Genomic DNA, 20,499 nt, shown 5'->3' on the forward strand with positions numbered 1-20,499 from the left:
CATGGCTGAGGAGCTCCTTCACTGTAGAATTTAGCATCTAACTCCACATCGGCTGTAATATTTTTTTAAAAACACATTATGGGCAATTTATTTGATTATAGGAAATTTGGGGGGAAGACATCATGAAAAATCACAGGGTTCACATTCTTTATAGAGAAAAAGCATTGCTCTACCACCTTGGAAATCATGAAAATTAGCTAACAGATCAGACAAATGAAACCTTCAGTGACGGAAACCCTGCTTAGCAAAGAATGGCCAAAAAGGGGCTAGAGATAAAAAAAGTTAACATTTTAAATTCTATTTCAAGAAGAATAAATTTGCTTCTGAAATAATGGAAAAGGGCCAAGCAAGTAGATTACCCGGTAATTCAAAACGCAAGGCCCAACAATCACTTACTTTGTAAATGGTAGGGAAGATCTGTTTCATTTTGAGTCTGTGAAAGACAAAGACGTCGTAAACCGCTGAAATGGCGAGAACTGTCACGCCCTGTTCCTTCCACAGCATGCTGCATCCTGCGCACAGCCCAGTCCCCAAGAACCAGCACCAAGTCCTGGCTGCGCAGCCCCTGGTAGAGCAATGCTTAACGTAGCAGAGCAAGGAGAGGAGAAAGAAGAGGCTGGCTCCGACATCAGCCCGCCCAACGATGCCAGCCACCGCCTCCGTGTGGATGGGGTGAGAGGCGAACATCAAGCCGGCCATGAAGGTCCAGTAACCATCCCCAAGCAGCATCTTGGAGAAGCTCGTGAACAGACCGGTCACTGCTGCATGTAACAGGACATTGACGAGATGGTAGCTCCAGGGATCCATCCCTCCAATGGCATGGTTCAGGCGGAACGAAAGCGTGCACAGCGGGCGGTAGGACTTGTGGCTCCCACTGTGGGTCAGAAGAGTCCCCCAGAAATCGTTGTAGAAAATGTGGGTCCACGGAGTCTCTGGCAGGAGGTCCTGATTGGTCTTGATAGCACGGCTACAAAACAAAATGTTACAGAAGACGTGTAAGACACAACAACGAAAAACCTGACACTACTCAGAGAGCGCCTTCTTCAGAAACCGAGTCCCGTGCATTGATGGATGGAGCCCAGGTATGCAAAGGTTCTGCAAACCGGACTGATTTACCGAAGGCGTCCCACATAGGCGGAATTCACGATGGCCTCCCCGAAAGTCCCCCATGAATGCTTATAGACACTAATAATGAGAGATCTGTCTTTCCTTCCAGCTTTCTTCTTTATTAGCTTGCAATTGCCTCTTAAGGGGGAATGCCGCGTTTCCATCAGGGATGGAAGCCTCAATACCCAACATGTCTCTGTTGAGTCAATTCTAACTCAGGGCAACACTATAGGGCACAGTAGAGCAGCCCCTGGTCTCGAAGGCACTGACTCCTCATGGAAGCAGATAGGCGCATTTTCCCACCACAGAGCAGCACAGCTCCAGAGACCAACCTTTTGGTAAGCAGCCACAAGCGCTTTGCTCGCCATGCATCAAATGTCTCACAAATGCTCTTGAGAATCTCATCAAGCCCTCACAATAGTAGAGAAGCTAGGGCCCGATGACTCAGAGACCTGAGAATCTGGATTTGTCAAGGAGCATGGTCTCAGGTCAGTTGAGAGTGTGAGGGCCACTCCCTAGTGAAAGTCAACTAGAGAGAGACTATCAGTGTTTGTCACACATGCGAATCCCCTGGGGGGGGGGGGGGAGGGGGTCTTGTTAAGGTAGCTTCTGGTTCCGTAGATCCAGAGAGACAGTACGTGTAACAAGGTCCCAGGTGAGGCAGATGCAACGGGTCCTGGAGCCACACGTCAGCAGTCACACTCTAAGGAGCAGGACTACTGTTCTCAGGCCTGTGGAGTTGGCCTCGGCTCATGACAATCCCATGAACCACTGCCAGGTTGGTCCTACATCCCTTCCGTGATTGCTTGCAAATCAATCCACTATGATTCGTGAGTCTGCATAAGCTGGCTTTCAAAGTAGATCACCAGCCCTTTCTTCCTCATCCCTCTTAATCTGAAAGCTCTGCTGCTCCAAGCTGTGCAGCATCCTAGCAGCACAGAAGCCTCCGACAAACAGGTGGTGGAGCCAGATGGAAGACAAGAATTCTGCCGGTGAACTACCCAATGAGGAAGCGACCAGGAAGAATGGCTCTCATCACCACCTGCTTATGAAAGCCGGTGACTGCTCTGTGTGCTCGGGGGGAAAGCAGACACCTGCTAAAATCGGATTCTACAAAACATTTAATGTGGCAGGGAAGGTTAGCTGTTCCTCGGTGTGTTTTCTCCCCTTTTCCATACTACCATGACTCTAGTCACCAGCCAGGCACACAGCATCTCCAGACAACGTATTCATTTCCTTTGCTGCTTAATATGGTCATGTGATTAATCTCTGGCCAGTGGGACATAAGCAGAGGGCTATACATACAATATTTCCAGGAAGCATCCTCAAAAGGAAAAACAAAAATCTTTGTCTTCTCTTCCTCCACCACACCTCCTTCCTGTCAGGTGGACCACAAATAGAACAGTTCAGGTTCCAACAGCCATCTTGGCCCACACGGTGTCCCCGGAAATGAACAGAGCAGCAAGGTGGAAAGAGACTGAGACCCTGCCACTGTGAGCTACCAAGCCCGCCTGGTGGGGCTTCAAGTAGTCTCCTACTCCAGGCTACCTCGCTGGTGAATATGAGAGATAAATTGCTCTCCTCTTTCAACTGGGACATTTGGGGTGTCTGCAAGTGGCAGCTGAACCTAGTCAGAAGTGGAATCCTTGGGTAACAGAAGACCTACTATATCACAGGGGTTGGATTTTCAGTTCTGATTTTGACTTTTACAAGTCTCCGTGTACTGACTCGGTATTAAATGAATTTCCATATAAATTGGCTTTTAAAATATTAGAAACAGATGTTATTCTGGATTCATTAAATTAAAACACCCTCCTATAACATTCATCAAGAGTCTAACCCACAAGTAATTGCTTAAGACTTGATGGGTTATAATTAAAATTTTAAAGAAATACGAAAAACTGCCAAATAATGTTTTAGAGAGCTGACTTTAAATAATTCCAAATGGAAATCCGACTGGCCTCTCTTAAACATGATCTTAGGGAGTGAGGTTAAGTTGTCTATGATGGATGCAGACAGGCTCCTACTATCAAAGGCAGAGCAGTAGATAGCTCCACGGGAAGTGTTCTGGGATGCAGCTTTGTGGAACAGCTAGCTAACACCTCGTGTTGGACAGACCCTCACCCTCTTAGTGGTAGCTCCATGAAAGATAGAGAATCGTGTTCCTCCAAACCAAGTTGTCAACATGCGACTGGTTCTGTGCCATAATCAACTCTCTGAAGAGAATTTTTGAAGGAAAATATTAATTTCCTAATATATACATTGGATTGGTGGGTTTTTTGTAATATTCTTTGCTCACCCCTCCAAAAATTCTAGTAATCTGCAGACCAGGCGTCTAGCAGAATGTGAGCTTAAAACCAAATTTATGTGGGTAAAAACTCAACAAAGCTTTTCTCTTCATAATGTAATTTTATTACATTGTAGGGGAAAGAAGTAACCTGAAGGGCTAACAGCGTTAATAAAATGAAAGCGGAAGAGCAGGGAAATTCTCGCCCGTGTGTAGATATATAAAAGAAGACTTTAGTCTGATAAAATTCTCTGAAGGGTATTATCTGCTTAGACAGGTTTTCATTGAAGCCAGTGAGTATTGTGACAAAAGGATATACTATAAGACAAAATTGCATTGGGCTTTAATATATAAGTCATGTCACACATGCAAGTCGATGATAAGGATGCATTACACCACCTCAACACCATGTTGGGAAAGATACCACTGAACCGGACGCCTTAATAGGATCTGAGTAATCTGCTGGAAAAAATGAAAAAGGAAAGGTAGTCGCTCAATACTAAGCATAATAGAATTTCATCCATTTGCATTTGCTAGCACAAGCTCAAAATGGAATAGTAAGACCTCTTCTGCCATCTCTCAGCTAATGAAAAATCTTAATGCAAAACAAAATTTCCTGCTGATATTTCTGGGGCTATTTCTGTGAATTGCTGTTGAAAATGCAAAAGACACTAAGGATTTAAGAAATGCTCCACTGCAGGCAAGGTGAGGAAAATGGGAGCAGCAGATGTGAAAAAGGAACACTTGTAGGCAGAATTCTCCAGAGCACATATGACTGAGAAACTGTCTCTTGGAGAGAAAACATACACTTTCCACAAGTCGTCCAGGAGGTCTTAACCGGTTTCTGGTTTTGCTCATTTGTGGTTCTTTGTTTTGGCTGCCTTGTGACTTTTCCTTTAGGAAACGTTGACAGAGGCCATCACTATTGTAAAACTGATGAACGAGGTGACACTGCCACCCTAACTGTCCTTGTGCGTGTGGCTCTCGCTGCTATTTCTGCCTCTTGGCCTTTTCAGTCACAGACACCCACATAAATGAAGACCTGAGCAGGAACGACGCTTCCTAGGTACTGTCAGCATCCAAGGGCCCCCTGTTCTGCAGCATCTTCAAGTCCACTGGTCTGCTGAAGGGTAAGTAAAGACTAAAGCTGATATTTAAAAGAGATATTTTATAAAAATGTGTAACAGGTGGAAATTTGTTCTGCCAAAGAGACAAGAAACCGAATGGTCTTCGTTCCTTTGTTCTGCCGAGAGCTCCCACCCGGTCTGGCTACAGCGAGGGCAACGAGGGCAACGCAGGGGTTAAGAAAGCTGACCCCGCAACAAACTAGACTGGAAGCAGGGCTGTAAAATGATGGCCACGGAAGGTGGCTTCACGTCTCTGCACCCCATATTCCTGGGAAACGGAACAATGGCAACACCGGCCTCGTGGGACCGTCGTCCAGAAGAATGGATTACTAAGTGCGGAGGGGGAAAGCTGAGGGCCGTCTGCCACCTTCCCTGGGACCAACAAATGAGGCTCTGCTTACTGCCGCAAGTGTCAGTCTGGCGGCCTCTTGGAAGGGATGAGCGTGTAGCTCGCCTCCCTTCGCTGGGGCGCCTTGCCCTCCGTGAAGCCAAAGGACTATCAACGCATCCCTGCTCTCTTTCCTTGAGCGCATGTCAACATTCCCAAGAACTGCTTATTTAAGCATGTGCATAATTCAGCACATGGACAACCTCATGTATATAATTGTTCCTGGCAAGGGCAGAGTGGAGTCCTTCTACAGCAGCATGAGGAGGGGTGTGTGGAAACCATCTCCCTGCATTGGCTGCAAAGTGAGATCCACTCACCATGAAAGACTGACAACTCAGGGAAACTGACTTGATCTCTTCTCTATGTGATTAAGTGGGATTCTATCCAACGCCTGCGCGAGAGTGGCTCGTTCTTGGCACCTTGACACCGCACTCTATGGAGAGGGCTACTATTTTCCCTGTAATGAAGCTCCCGTCTTGGAGTAGTTAACAGTAGTAAACATAAGGTGCACTGTTACACGTAATACAGTGTGTACAGTACTGTAATCTTAGAAACATAATAAGCTCTAACTGCAATTATGTCCCATACAACCAATGCTAGCCATCAATGAAAACATAATAATGCGTTCAAACCGAGGTAGTAAGCATTGTGAAGTGTTTCTTTTGATCTTAAATACATTACTCTTTTCAACTCCCTTCCATTTTTTTCTAACTATCTTGTTTTAACTCTCCTTAACTAAGAAAGAAGTATTCCCGGCCTAGCTGGAACTAGTCAAGCTTGGGTATATCATTTGCTGCCTTAGTCATAACTAGCTTGAGTTGTTATTCTGACCTGTGAAACCATAAGAGCCCTAAGGAATACAGCATTGTATAATTATCAAATAACTTTGTTAGCGTCCGTTTTAGAAAATGGGAATTAAAAAAACATTTCCCCATAAACCAACTCATTTTCATACATCAAAACTCACAGCCCTCAGTCAGTTCTGACTCACAGAGACGAGACCCTGCAGGGTAGAGAAGAGCTAACCGCACCTGTGGGTCCTAAGACTGTACCTTTTTATGGGACTAGGAAGCCTCGTCTTTCTCCCACACTGTGGCTGGTGGTTTTGAACTGCTGACCTTATGTCACTACATCACTATGGCTCCTCGTTGAATGTCAGCATTTTCCTTAGAATGACATTGAGGTGCTCTGTGAGGTCTTCTTCCTGTGTCCCCACAGCTATTTTTAAATCAGGATGAGCATTTTAAAGCAGTTAGGAAGATCAGGAAAAAATTCCAACTGGCAAGTATTTCTTGTGCCCACCTCTGCATGCTCTATCCTCCCAGCTTTCTTCAGCGGTCTCTGCTCTCTGTACACTGGAGCCCAATCCAGGGCAGTCCGGCTGTCTTTCACTTTTTGACTGCGAGGCAAACTTACTAAATGGTCTGTTTAACTTTTCTCTTTCCTCCAGTCGAGTTAAGTCTCCTCATATTTCTTAACTTTCCTCTCAGTACCCAACACATCTTCAAAAAACAAAGGCAAAACTCACTGCAATCAAATCAGTTCTGACTCACAGTGACCCTGTAAGATGGGATGGAACTGCCTCTGTGGGTTCCGAAGACGAACACGCATCATGCTTCCGACAATATGTATTAAGCATGCGATACCTCTTTGTGAGACTGAAGTAAATAGCTATCGCTGCATGCTTTCATTCCCACTTTGAGCCAGAACAGATGATGTACACAGAAAAACTTCCTGAAACGTAACCTAATATCATCACTCCTCTCTATAAAAATCCCTCTTATCTTACTTGTTACCAAAAATAAATATACTTGTTACAGTCCAGAATTCATAACCCTCCCAATTATGTATCCTAATACCTGTCAAATTCTGTAGTCTCTATGTCTCTGCTCATATAATTTCTTTCCTTCCTCTGACTAGGCTGCCATCCTATAACCAGTTCCATCTGTCCAAATATTCTCAACCGGCAAGGTTCATTTCTGAAGCCACTGCTATCCCCAAAGACTTTCCCGGGGATGACTGCGGAATATATTTGTTGTCGATCTTGGGCAAGTGACACACACCTTAAAAGCACGGACTCTTACTAGAATGAGCAACGATTTCAAAGGGAATGAGACATGGAAATGAGATCAGAACAAGCGAAAGGAAACATGTACTTTTTAAATGGCTCATAGCTGATTCTAATACATTTTCCCAATCCTACTGAAAATCATTGCCTAAAACGCTGAGTTCATTTATTCATTGACTAGGCACAAGGAAAGGCACTGTAGATAGAACAGAAAACAAAATTGAATTCCTGAGGTTGAAACACATCCCTCTAGTGTAGGAGACAAACAAATGCATAGGCAATTGCAAGGTAGTTTAATTATTTAAAGGGTTAAACAGCAATATATCCCTTTTAAAAGTAGGATGGACTAGTCCCAAGTCATAGTATTTTCAATTACCACATACATCAACAACAGCTGGACAATGAATAAGGAGCATGGAAAAGAAATGATACGTTTGAGTTACCATGTTGGGGAAGAACATTGAAAACATCAAAAACCGACAGGAAAATGAACAAGATTGTCTTGGAACAAGTAGAACCAGAATGCTCCTTAGAAGCAGAGATGGCAAGACTTCCTCTCACATACTTTGGCTATGATATCTGGGACACCAGGGCTTGGAGAAGGGCACCTTGGTGAAGGACATACAAGGTCATTGAAAAGAGGATACCCTCAAGGGGATGAAAGGACACTGTGGTTGCAACCAGGCTTCAAACATGGCCAGGACGGTGAGGGTGGCACAGGGACCGAGCAGTGTGTCCTGTTTTGTGTAGGCTCGCTGTCAGTCGGACGCTACTCAGTGACCTCGAACAACTCTAATTGCGATGATAAATACTGAAGCCTCAAGTTCTGACTGCTCCAGGAAAACAGAAAATACTCGTAATCGTTTCCTAGTACAAAGTGTGTCTGTAAAAGTGTGGGGTGTAAGATGACAGCATGAATAAATTGGAGATAACATAAAGTGCACGATGCATTTGGATTCTGAAACTATAAAACAGGTTCGTTCGCCTAGAGCGTGATGACTGAAGGCTAGAAGAGCAGGAACTGTCGGCAGCACTCTTTCCTGCACAAGTTGGATAGGAATCGGGTTAGACATCAGGCTCCTCAATTTCCAGTTTGATTCGGCTGTTACCTTGATGCAACTTGCTTCTATCTATAGAGTGCACTGTTAAATTCTTAGTAGAAAGATATTTTCTTGCCCTTTTGCACACAGTAGGCACTCAACATACATTTGATTAACTAAATTCTAATTAGAGATGATTAGTATGATAAACTGCATTCAGCTCTGGGGAAAATTCTAGATGGTTTTAAGCATGTAGGGAATAATCACATTCATCAAAAAGTAGTTCACTCACTCTGGGCACTAACCTCTGCTCATTTAATGATAATTAACTGTGAAAACCATCAGGTTAATTGGCTTACCCAAATGTCTTTGGCATTCATTTGCCAGTTAACCTATAATCCCTTCATTAGAGTTTCCCCTTTAGGGATAAGCCATTATATTTAGAAGGTACCAGTTAATATGCAAATACATAGCTAATAGGGTAAGGGAATAAAAAATAAATACTATAACATCTAGAGTCTGTCTTAATTTGGGGAGAGGAATGTATTTCAAATTTAGAGGAACTGAAAGTCGGGTAAGTAGATTTTCACACGGGGCGCTGGGTTACAGTAGGCATTGCTGGAGTCCAAGGAATAGAAGATCCTACGCTTTAGAGAGGCATCTCTTAAAGCACCTGTAAATTTCTACTGAACTTGATTGTTTCCATCTTGATCTCCTCTTTTGTTAGGTGCCATTAAGTTGACTTTGACTCAGAGATCTGATGCATAACAGAATTTGAGTCCATGTGGCAGCAACTGTGTATCTCCACCACACTGAGAGTCCAAATCAATTTGATCTTCCTTATTAGGCCCTGACCCCGGGTGGCCTAGCAGATACGCACTTGGCTGCTGAACTGCTGGAGTCAGCAGTTTGAACTACCAGCTACTCACTCCATTAATGGTTAGTCTCAGAAGCTCACGGGGGAAGTTCTATCCTATCCTACAGGGTTGCTATGAGTCAGCATTGGCCTTGACTGCATGGTAGTGAGTTTGGCTTTTTGGTTTCTTCGATGATGAGGAGCTTGTTAAAGTTGTGAGAAAGGGCTGGGCTACTAGCTCACCAACTGCTCCTTGTGAGAAAGAAGAGACTACATGCCCCTATCAAGGTTTGTCTCAGAAGCCCTAGGGAGGCTCACTAAGAGCCAAACTCAAGGGTGGTAGATTTTGGTTTGCTTGTTTGTTTTTCTTTTTAGGAGAAGTTATTGCATTATGTACCCACCAAACGCCGAGGTGATGACTCATAAGCAACAAGTCGTTAATATGTCATTGTTGCACGGACATTGAATGAAAAGAGACCATAGGAAGTAACAAAGAGTCAGCAAGATACGTCAAAAAGTGCTCAGTCTTGAGTCGAAAGGAAGAATACTTCCTCTACCTTGTCGCCTCTGAGCTTTGTCTGGGAGCCAACACTTAACCAACAGAGGAGCTTCGTAAGCTAGCCTCTGTCCACTCCACCCTACTTCCTACCTACCGAGCTAGAAAGGAGAACGTTTTACCACATGTGACCCAGGTAGAACTGAATTGGGCCCCACAAAAAGTGTATTCTTGGCATATTTCATGGGCGCAGCAGAGCCTGCCTCATTCCATAGCGAAAGTTGGCCCAGGCATTCTCTTTCCTCTTATGGGGAGAAAATTAAGAAGACGGGCCCAGGCTAAAATATTTTAAACTATCTTTTAAAATTCCCCATATTAATTCATGTTGTCATTGTCAAAATTTCTAAGAGAAATAACGAAAGAAAGCTTTACGTGCCTCTGAAAATTAATCAATAATTCATAAGTAAGAGGGCTGAGTACTTGAAAATTAAAACTTACAGTTATCAAAAAGTATTTTAAAGTGTAGCTCCAATAAAAAGTATTTTAAAAGATCAAAGCAAAAACTAACAAGCTAAAAACATCAAGGATTTGAAGCATTTAATCTCACTGATGTACAGAATCTTCTGTGTTCATATGATTTCTTTAATAACTGATTAATTGCACAATTCTTTGAAATATGCTTAAACTATTGAATTGTATATGTGAAGTATCTGTCAATAACGCTATTAAATTAAAATAAACACAGAGAAATTTTTTCTCTGCCCTGTCATTTGCATATGGAAAACAGTGTTAACGTCATGTACAGTATTTGTTCTAAATTTTCCCGTCACTACACTGCATCACGCTGTCCTAAGACACTGCCGCTCGCTCCATCGCCCTCACGATAATAAAGTCCATCTGCCTCATTAATGAAGACTTCGTCCTTCATCTAAGTTTTCAGACTTGGAAGGAACAACCACTGGAAGGGGCTCATGAAGCGTTTTCATTTTCCCAAAGAACTCAAGTCCTGTACTATACTAGTTTACCTCTAATGCATTTCAGTCCGTGGCTGCGGGTGACCTCAGTCTGGAGCATAATAGATGCTGCAAAGTGCAATGTGCTGCTGAAAATGCCTCTATTTACGGCCTTACACATGGACAACTGGTTTCTTTTAAGACACCAAATGGCTATCGGATTACATCGTTTTATGAACTTCTCATCTTTCGAAATCAAAAGGGTTCTAGAAATACTAGACTCTGAAAGCAAGAACATAAACAGAGCCATCAGACTCCACGAATGCCTACCTTGTGCATGGCATGGTTCCAGGTGCGCTTTCAGAAGAAGAGAAGCTGCGACCGGGGTGCCACGGCTGTGATTAGCCAGATGCACTCTCGAAACAGGTAGGCATGGCACGCGAAGAAGAATACACCTGGTGAGTTAAAATGCTTGCCCTCGTACATACATGTGCTACACAACTGTCAAAACATATAGTGCAGTGCAAGGTCATTTTCCCAACCACTCAAGCATTATCTTAAAAGAAAAACATTCCCCTCTTCGGGGAGAAGTCATCGTCTTCACTCTGGCAAGTAGGAAAAGCATCTTTGGCTACAAACCCACTTTGAATCCAGTAAGAGTCCTCACCCTGAGCAGTACCAGACCATGCAAGTTAAAGGGGGAATGGGTATTAAGCAAGGACAAACTAGCAGGCTCTTAAAACAACGAGGGATGGGGCATGCACAGAGTTTTATGTTGCGCTATCCAGATGTTTGGCTTATCTCTTTGCCTAACTCCTGTCTTCTCCGAATTGAGCCTCAACCAAATCACCTTTCTTGATCCCTGCCCTTCTGTCAGCCTACCAGAATCGCCAGGGGGCTTCTTGTAGACACATGTTTTCACTGACCCTTTTACCTGTTATGCTTAACAATGCCCACGTGTTGTCACTGTGCCCTCACCAGTGTTCGTGGCACCATCCCGCTCTGTATTTGTCATGAGCGCTTACATGTCACCAACATGCTCATGTTCACCTCGTTCTTCCACCTTGATCCCAGCCTTGAGGGCTGAAGGTCCTTTACAAGATCGCGGAGGTGGGGAAGACCCGCCACCCAAACATCGGTCTCAAATCCTTAGCTGGAGCTTCCCGACTATACCATATAGAAGGTAGTATAAAACTTAGAAAATGAAGGAGGGCAAAAAGTTCTTCTAAAAATATGGCATTCAAAGATCATGGATTTCTTTCATGAATTGTTTTAATCCCCCAAGTACATTATCCTGTTTATGCTCAGGACTTACGGAAACTACAGAGTTCGCCCAAGGGACATATTTCTCTAACACCATGTCTGGTGTTCCGCCTTTGATGACAGGGATTGAACGCTCTCTGAGTATAAATAGGGTTTTAAGTAGTATCTTATTCTCAATTCTGCCAAATTTGTCTAGGTTCTCCAACAGAGAAAATATTTCCAGATCATGCAGCGGAGCTCATAGATCAGGGCAGTAAAGCTACTGAAGCATATGTCATAAGACGCTGGTGCTATTTAAGATTTATATTGAGATTGACCAAGTTGACCGAGCACTCACACTTTGTTATTTTAGCCTCGAAACGATGCTTGAAAATCATAACCTCAAGCTCCAGAGGTCACGGTACTTAAAAGTGGAGCACGCAGAGAAAGAACCAGAACCCTGCCCTCCAAACTATGCCACTTAACCTGCAGAGCAAGCCTCTGTCCCTCCACATGGATAATCAAGCTCCAATGAGAAGTGTTTGTAAAGAGATTTGGAAGTAAAAATCCTCTATGATTGCATGATGTCTGGAATCCATATATCTGCCCACGAGACTCAATAAACCAATAAAAAAAAGGCTTCGTACCATATTCTTTTAATTTCTGCCTTGCAAATGAAAGTGTTCTTTAACACTATGGAATCTTGGAAAAGGTGAGTCCAAGGAAGGCGTGAGCTGTCTTCCAGTGATGGGTGACTAAGGAAGCTCTCTGAGAGCCAAAAACTGGCCTACAAGTTCTTATTATAAAGCATAATCGAAAACATGTCCTGGCAGAAATGTTACCTGCCGGCATCCCCTTTCCAGCTAGGAGATGGTTCTACACACGCATGCATCTGAGAAAAGATCAGACTCTGAACATATTGCAGCGACACGCACGCAAAACCTGGGTAGTTTCACCAGCACAGCCTGCGATGACAGGATACACAGACATCCCCACAATAAAATCTGCCTCACAGCTAAATCAGAAAGTCTTTTTGGACAGAAGAATATATGAGCCCTAATGAAAAACAGATAGGCAAGGAGGGAAACACTCTAATTTAAAACTAACACAGATCAGCCTATACAAAGTAGACAAACATTTGGTGCGCAAACCACCAGCAACTCTCTAATTTGTCATAGAAGGGAGGAGGTGTTTCATCCAAGAATTAAGAGGGGAAAAAAAGATATTTACTCTACCATTAAAACTTTTCCCCCAAGATATAGTACTTTCTAATCTAGATGTCTTTCCTTGAGCAAACTTCAATCAATAATCAGGGAAGAAATTAAACTTCTAGGAACTCTGACATTTCATCCTATAAACCTTTCACCAAATCACAAGACCTGATCCACAGTGGGGACTCAATAGATACTGATGCTAAAAACGGAAGGAGAATTATTAGCTGTCTTATGTCTGGCATCGTGAAAGGTAAATTATGCAGCACCAACATGTTTTTCTTCTAGGAAGAGTAGAATCTGAACAACGGTGCTTTTACCTTTTTGTTCTTGAATTTATAGCGGTTGCATATGAGTAGTTTTTCGATTTTTAACTCTCAAAAGTCCATGACTGCTAAATAAGTGAATAATTTCAATAGAGTTGGAAATCCCCAAACCAGGGACAGGGGAGCACTATCATTCAATCCTGAAAACCAGCACCTGCAATAAACATTTTTGTCACCCTGGCCATCAAGAGAACAGAATTTGTTCAACATACAAGAACAGTTAATTAAATAAACTCACAAGGCATGAAATGAACAAGCAGCACCTAGCTGTAAGAATGGAAGACATTATTCAATCGGAGGAATCTGAGCATAACTGATCCAATTTCTACTCCATTAAAAAAAAACACAACCTACCCTCATCTGTTATCTGAAGTAACTTCTCAAAGCCATTGTGTTAAACACACACACAAATTATGCATGTTTTAGAGTTAGCTATGTTGATTCAAAGCTCTTGCTTGTACTTACTGGATACATGCTTTCATTTTCCCATAGGTAAACTGGTATTTGTAATAAAGAGGAAATAGATAACTGTATTAATTCCAAAGCATAGAGCTTGCTACATAACTGTGGTAGTTACATAACTGCATGTCAACTTGAAGATACATAAAAGTGTAGGGTGGTTTCAAGTTGTGAACCTGGTCACAGCCTGATGGTGCCTCCTGGTGGGTGTGCCCTTCTCAAAAGGAGGGCCCTGGGAACGGCCCCTCTGCTCTCTGCCTCCGCCCCAGCGGGCATCATGCTCTGATTGCTGCCAGGGCCTTGGAGATGTTGCCACCACCTCTGGATTCACACGACTTGGAACCAGCAACCTGTGATGTTCCTGCATTCGGCATCATGCCATGTGTCTGGGTGAGTCTGAAAAAGCACTTATGAACGAGGATCAGATTTATGGACTTGAGTCGGTCTGGGATGGGATGTTTTCCTGATACATAATTAGTTCTTGATGTAAGCTCTTTCTTACATATATGTGAGTGTCACTGGATGTGTTTCTCTAGTCAACCGGGTTGCACATAATAGTCACTTAACAACTGGCTATTTCCTTTCCGTTCCCTCTTCCTGGCGCAGAAGAACACGGCGTTCTACGCAATGGTCAGCATCACTGCATCCAGCAGTTACTTAAAGCTCTCATTTCTGTTTCCTCCTTAGGAGTCCTCCAGGATGTGTGCTCTCCTACCGCTCACCTGTGTGAATGAACTCAGGCCTTTATTCACAAACCCCATTACTCAATCTGAGAGCATAAGAACGTGGTGCACTGCAGTTTAACCCCATTGAAAAAGTAGGTGACAGCAAGGCTAAGTAACCAAAAACACAGTAGGGAGAAGAAATCGTCCTAGGACATATATTACAGTCCATGGCGTCAACTGTGTGTTCCCGATGTAGCATCATCAGAAGGGCAATATTTGCATACCACTGCAGTAGGCTTAGCACATCATTTTGAATAAGCACTAACATTTAAATATATATGTTCTACAAATAATCATTTAAAGTCGCACACCCAAGGCCTTTTGAGTGCCACTTCTTTTTCTGTATGAAAACAGGAACACATGTAGTCAAGTGACACACGTTACACCTGCACTCGTGCACATGCACACACGCATGCATCAGAATGCAAAATTTTAAAATATGGTTAGGCTGTTAGTGCTGCCTGCCACAAATGATCTATAGATTCAACGCAGACCGGGTGAAAATTCTGACAAAAATCAATCTTCAACTATATACAATGTCAAAAGGCCCCAAACAGCTAAAGTCATGCTGACAAAGAAGTAGGAAGACTCATACTTTCTTGATGTTAAAACATACCATATCCACAATTGTTAAAACAGCCTTGTACTAGCATAGCAAAAGGCACACAGACCAATGGCGTAGAATTAAGAGTCCAGAAATAATAATGATCAACGGATTTTTGAAAAGGGTGCTGCTAAGTCGATTCAATGGAGGGAATAAAGGTCTCTTCAATACATGGTATTGAGGAAATTGGATTTCTAGATTAAGAAAAATCAAACACATCCCATGCTTCAAATCACATGTAAAAGAAAATTCAAAATTTGTTTAAAACCTAAATGTGCAAACTAAGTTCATAATATTCTTAGAAGAAAGCAGGGGCAATGCTGTCAGTCCTATATTTCAACAATGGATTACCAAATACAATAAAAAATCACAAACAGCAAAACCAAAACAAACAAATAAGATCTCCTAAAAATGTTTGAATTTTGCTCATCAAAAGATTTTACAATAAAAGTGAAAAAAATGAACTACTGGCTTAGAGAAAAATCTTTCAAAAACTACTTATCCACTAATACAAATACATAAAAACTTCAACAACTTCTCAAAAAAATCAAACTCACTACCACCAGGTACCCTGGAGGACAGGGCAGAACTGGTCTTGTGTGTTTCCAAGACTGTAAATCATTAAAAGTATAGAAAGCCTGGTTTTGAACGGCTGACATTGTGGTTAGCAGCTCAATACATAATCCATGGTGCCATCAAGACAAATAACCCATTTATAAAATAGGCAAAAGACTTAAGCAAACCTTTTACATTGAAGTGGTAACCAGGCACCAGAAAAGATGCTCAGCATCTCCAGAGAGACAAAAAAAAAAAAAACCACAATGTGATACCATTTTACTCCCAGTAGGCTAGCAAAAATGAAATACCAAATGTTGGTAAGTATATAGGGCAATTGAAACCCTTATCCACTGCTGGTGGTAATAATAAAGTTCTTGCAGAATATAGTGTGACAGTTGTTCAAAAACTAAAAGTAAACTCCATTATGATCCAGCAATTATATTCAGTTTTTGGAAGATACTCAAAAGAAGTGAAAGCAAAGACACATAAAGTGACTTAGATATCAGTGTGCATTGTATTCACAAAAGTCAAAAGGTGGAAATAAATATGCTTCAACAAATAAACAATATATAATCACACTAAAATGGAACAGTACTCAGCCAGTAGGAGAAATGAACTCTTGATGCATGATACAGTACAGATGTAGCTAGAAGAACCTATGCTAAGTAAAATAAAGGCAACCACAAAAGGGCAAAGCATATATGATCTCACTGATATAGAAAGACTAGAAAAGTTAAATGAACAGAGGCAAAGCTAATTAGTGGTTAGTATGAGCAGGAAGGCAAGGAGGAGAGGCCTCACAGTGATTAAAAAACAACAAAAACATTTATTAAGGGTAGGAGTACACAGATTATTATTATTTTAAGTACTGTCAATAAGCTATAAAACTGTTAAATGTGAAATTGTCAAAAGTGACAGATATATTTACACAGGAAAAACATAACAGAAAAGAATTGCTGCTGACACTGCTCAGTATAACCAAATACGTCATGGGATTGGATTCTAGAGATTGCAAGTTTACAATCATAATTCCATAGAACATTTCTTTGTATGAGTCTAATTATATGTGTTTCTAGTCTATCCCCTAGTTCACTGTGTAGTGCCTTGGGGCTGAAAACTTTTAAGTGGCCATCCTCAGACACAACAGAGAGACACCTGAAGCAACAAATAAGGGTCAAGCAAATGGAGGGATACGGAATGTGTAACTCATTGCATCGATGAGCAGTTGGCTCCTTTACAATGAGACCATAAGATCTGGATGGTGCCCAGCTACCATGACTGCATTTGATCAAATATTCCATAGAATTCTAATGGAGAGAAAATGGAGAACAGAATTCAAAATCTTCATGGAATCCCAACTTTATGGGAGAAACTCCTGAAATTATTGTACAAAGATAACTTTCAAACCATAAACCGAAAACATTTCCTGGAGGAGTATTCCTAAAACTAAACACTAGTTTAGTTAGTAAACAAAAAGATCAGCCTTGATCATGTACTCTGCTAAAACCTATGTATTTGGGATCAAATTGGCAACTGTAGCTCAAGAGATTAGAGAAGAACCTAAGGGAACGGTGTGTTTATGTAACACACACCAAAAAGGCCAACTAGCGAGGGAACTATCATGTTTACTGTCGTTACACAAACAACACCTATCTAGGTTGGCAGTAAATTGGCTTTGATTTGCAATGCATACTATAAAGAGTAATCAGAAAGTGATCCCCTTGTGGAAAAGAAGGCAATGTCACACACTCTATCATGGTCATTCCCCTCAAAGTAGGTATAGGTTTTTTAAATTTGAAAACTACCATGAAAAGTTATGTTCAAGAGAATAACAGAACAGGCAGCCCCAGAGGTGTTATCAGTGCTGCTTTCTAACGGCTTCCCTTCAGAGGGCACCTGACGGGGAAGTTCCATCTTTCGAATGGGAAGAGAACTATATTACAACTCTCCAAGGCCCTGACCACGTTCAAAAGGGTACAGACACTCTCTCGCTTTAAAAGATCATTGGGAAAAGTCGTTTTTCCAAGCTCCAGTGAACTGGCACTCTGCTTTCAGTCGGCCCCAGGGATAAGGTGTATAGTCTCCGTAACAGAATCGCCTCTCTTTAATTTTTAATGCCTGTCCATTTTAGAGCACCAAGAGAAAACTATTACTCACTCGTGGCATCATAAATGGATTGGACTGTGTATGTGCATGTGCTTTGACAGACCAGGAAGGAAAATCACCCACCAACTATTCATTTTAGATGAGAATTTGATAAAGGGCACCGGAATCAAACATAAAAGCACCCTCCTATCAATTCCCCCCAAAAGAAGAAAAATAATAACATTAGCCTCATCGCTGTCGTGCTCTGAAGAAGTTAAATGAAAATAAAGCTTCAATAGGGGAAGGCAGGTGTCTTTTATTTCCCACTCTGCATGTGCACACAGGTGTAAGCATGTTCAAATGGCAGCTGATTCATCTGGCATGTGAAAGACCAAGGGTTTCACACGTATAAAGATCAACAGTTGTTTTAGAAATTAACTACACCACATCTTAAACTTCTCCATAAGTTATAAACGGATCCAGGTGTTATCATCAGCGTAGGAACAGATGCAGTGTTAGCACATTAAACTGGGCATCCAGCTCCAACACTGCTTAATGGGCTCCACGTGCTGAAAACGATCATCGCGGCAGGAAGTGCATCAACCAAAAGCCGAACTTTCAAACCGAGCAAGGGTTTCATTATCTACGTTACTCTCACAGACCACCACCCTGGGAGTAACATTGTTTTAGCACTGATAAGGGGGTATTTCTAGTTTTGCAGGAGAGAAACGATAGGAAGAGAATAATTCCTATATATTATAATAATAATAATAATAATCACAATAACCGAGCCATGCTTGTCATGGGAGTATTGACATCAGGAAACCAACGCTGTCACCACAACTGGTGGCACCAGCTCATCTTTTTATGCGATTCCACCTGGACCACCAACGTGGCTAAGGGCTGTGAAAAGAACAATGGAGAACTTACAGAATATTCAATACCACCTACTGTAGGTATTGAACTAGTTTTCAGAGCATTTTAAATAAAAAGACTCATCCAAGATTATCACCTGGTGAATAAGTAGCAGAAAGAATCAGGTCTTCGGCTTGTTCTTTCTAAGAGTCTTCAGTGCCCTGTCACAAAGTCCCTGAACTATGGTGACCACTTGGTCCCTCGATGTCTTTGATATTGTGTTGTTTAAAAAGGTACTTAAGCTACTCTAGCAGAAGACAAACATACAATAAAGTAGCATGACTGTGTTTTAGTCAATTCCCCTTGGCCCGTGACACTTCTTTTGCAGCTATGAGCACTAGCTCGAAGCTGAATGATGCTAAACTAGTGCAGCATCCTGGAAAGCTGTCTAGAATAAAAGAAATTACAGCACCGTGTGTCCTGCCTTTATTGACTTTCCTATTGACCAAAGTTATACAGTCTTTAAATAACAACTTCAAAAGCAGCCTATTAAAATTCTGCCACATTGTTCTTTACAACTGTTCTATTGCCAGAATTCAACTGATGAAAATTCATTTTTTTAACTCTGCTGAGAGATCACCAGGGTCTATTTCTGGAATCAAATAATTTCATTTATAACTCCATCCTTATTTACTGAACTTCTGGCTTTAGTATATATATATATTTTTTCATGAGAGCAACTTTAGTAGATGGTTAACTGAGATGCAAGCCAACCTCCAATATAGCTCCTATTAAGAATAAAGGCGGTAGCTATGACAACTGGGCAGAACATTTAAAATGCAAAGCCCACAGGGGGAATTCAAGAACAGGATTAAGAGTTTTATTCCAACAATATTTCTGAAAAGTCAACTTCCATTTTTAATCTAACGTAGTCTTATTTTGTCCTTCTGACAACAGATATAAATTTGAAATTAGACAAACTACGAAATGAATACCCAAAATAATAATAATTATTATAATAACAGAGTTGCCATAGGAATTTATGGGCAGATCTGAAAGAGGCTATTTCAACCACTCAAAGCTCCACGCCTTCCTGCCTCAACAACGATGGAGGGATGCTAGTGGGTGAAACTACTTTGTTAGTTCCTTCCATCTCCTGGCTTATATTAATCTTCAGAAGAACTATAGTTAGAAAATCTTAATCCCTACACAAAAGGTGACCTATCACTACAAAGACAGATCTTATTGGCTGAGTAGTTTTTTACTCATTCTGTTCCAAATGACAACACACTGGCTCAAAACGATGCCAATTTATTGTCTTACCGATCTGAAAACCAGAAGTGTAAAATGGGTTGCACTGTAAAACTCGAGGTGCCAGCAGGATCATGTTCCTTTTGGAGGCTCTATGGGAGAATCCATTGCCTTCATGTTTCTAGCTTCCAGAGGCCACCTGCATTTCTTGGCTTAAGGCCTCAGTCTCCATTTTCAAAGCCAACAATTACAACACTCTGCTTCCTCCTTAATATCTTCTTTGATTCTACAGTCTCCCCCTTTCATTTATATGGAAACTAATGATTACATTAGCCCCCAACCAGATAATCCAGAGTAATCTCTGTTTCAGTATTTGCAACTAAATGGCATATCCAAAGACCCTTTTACCAAGTAAGGCAGCATATCCTACTTGTAAATTCTGGGAATTAGGATACAGTTATTTTGGATAGCAATTATTCTGCCTGCCACAATATCTTCCCTACATAGACTTATCTAAGTATATTATCCAAGATTACCTAAATTATTTCTTTACTAAAACATACGAGGCACTGTTTCTCCATGGGCATGCATACATTCAAAGCAAGCCATTGTTCACATGTTCATGTAAAGGAAAACCATCAGTTCTCATTCTCTATTAAAACTCCACAAAGAAAAATGATGCAAATGTGAAAATATAAGGAAGCATGCAGGAGAGGAAAGAGTTCAGTAGAGAATACATTGAGATGCACAACAGAAAAAGCTGTTACCAATGGCGTCTAACCTTTCTTGATTTGAGGGCAATTTTCTGGTAGATTCAATATAGCATCATCACTCAAAGCTTCCTCCTCTAAAGTTCCCTCC

The 20,499-nt window shown here is 41.7% G+C and overlaps 1 protein-coding gene across 1 annotated transcript in view; it reads right to left on the reverse strand.

Moving 5' to 3' along the window:
* Positions 1 to 20,499, reverse strand: part of TMTC2 (transmembrane O-mannosyltransferase targeting cadherins 2) — a 489,624-nt gene that overhangs the window by 292,135 nt on the left and 176,990 nt on the right. The window contains exon 2 of the mRNA XM_075551215.1: positions 397 to 967. Within this exon, the coding sequence (XP_075407330.1) occupies positions 397 to 967 (571 nt within the window). The remainder of the gene's footprint in view (positions 1 to 396; positions 968 to 20,499) is intronic.

This window comes from Tenrec ecaudatus, chromosome 6 (genome assembly GCF_050624435.1).
Source record: "Tenrec ecaudatus isolate mTenEca1 chromosome 6, mTenEca1.hap1, whole genome shotgun sequence".
Lineage (NCBI taxonomy): Eukaryota > Metazoa > Chordata > Mammalia > Afrosoricida > Tenrecidae > Tenrec > Tenrec ecaudatus.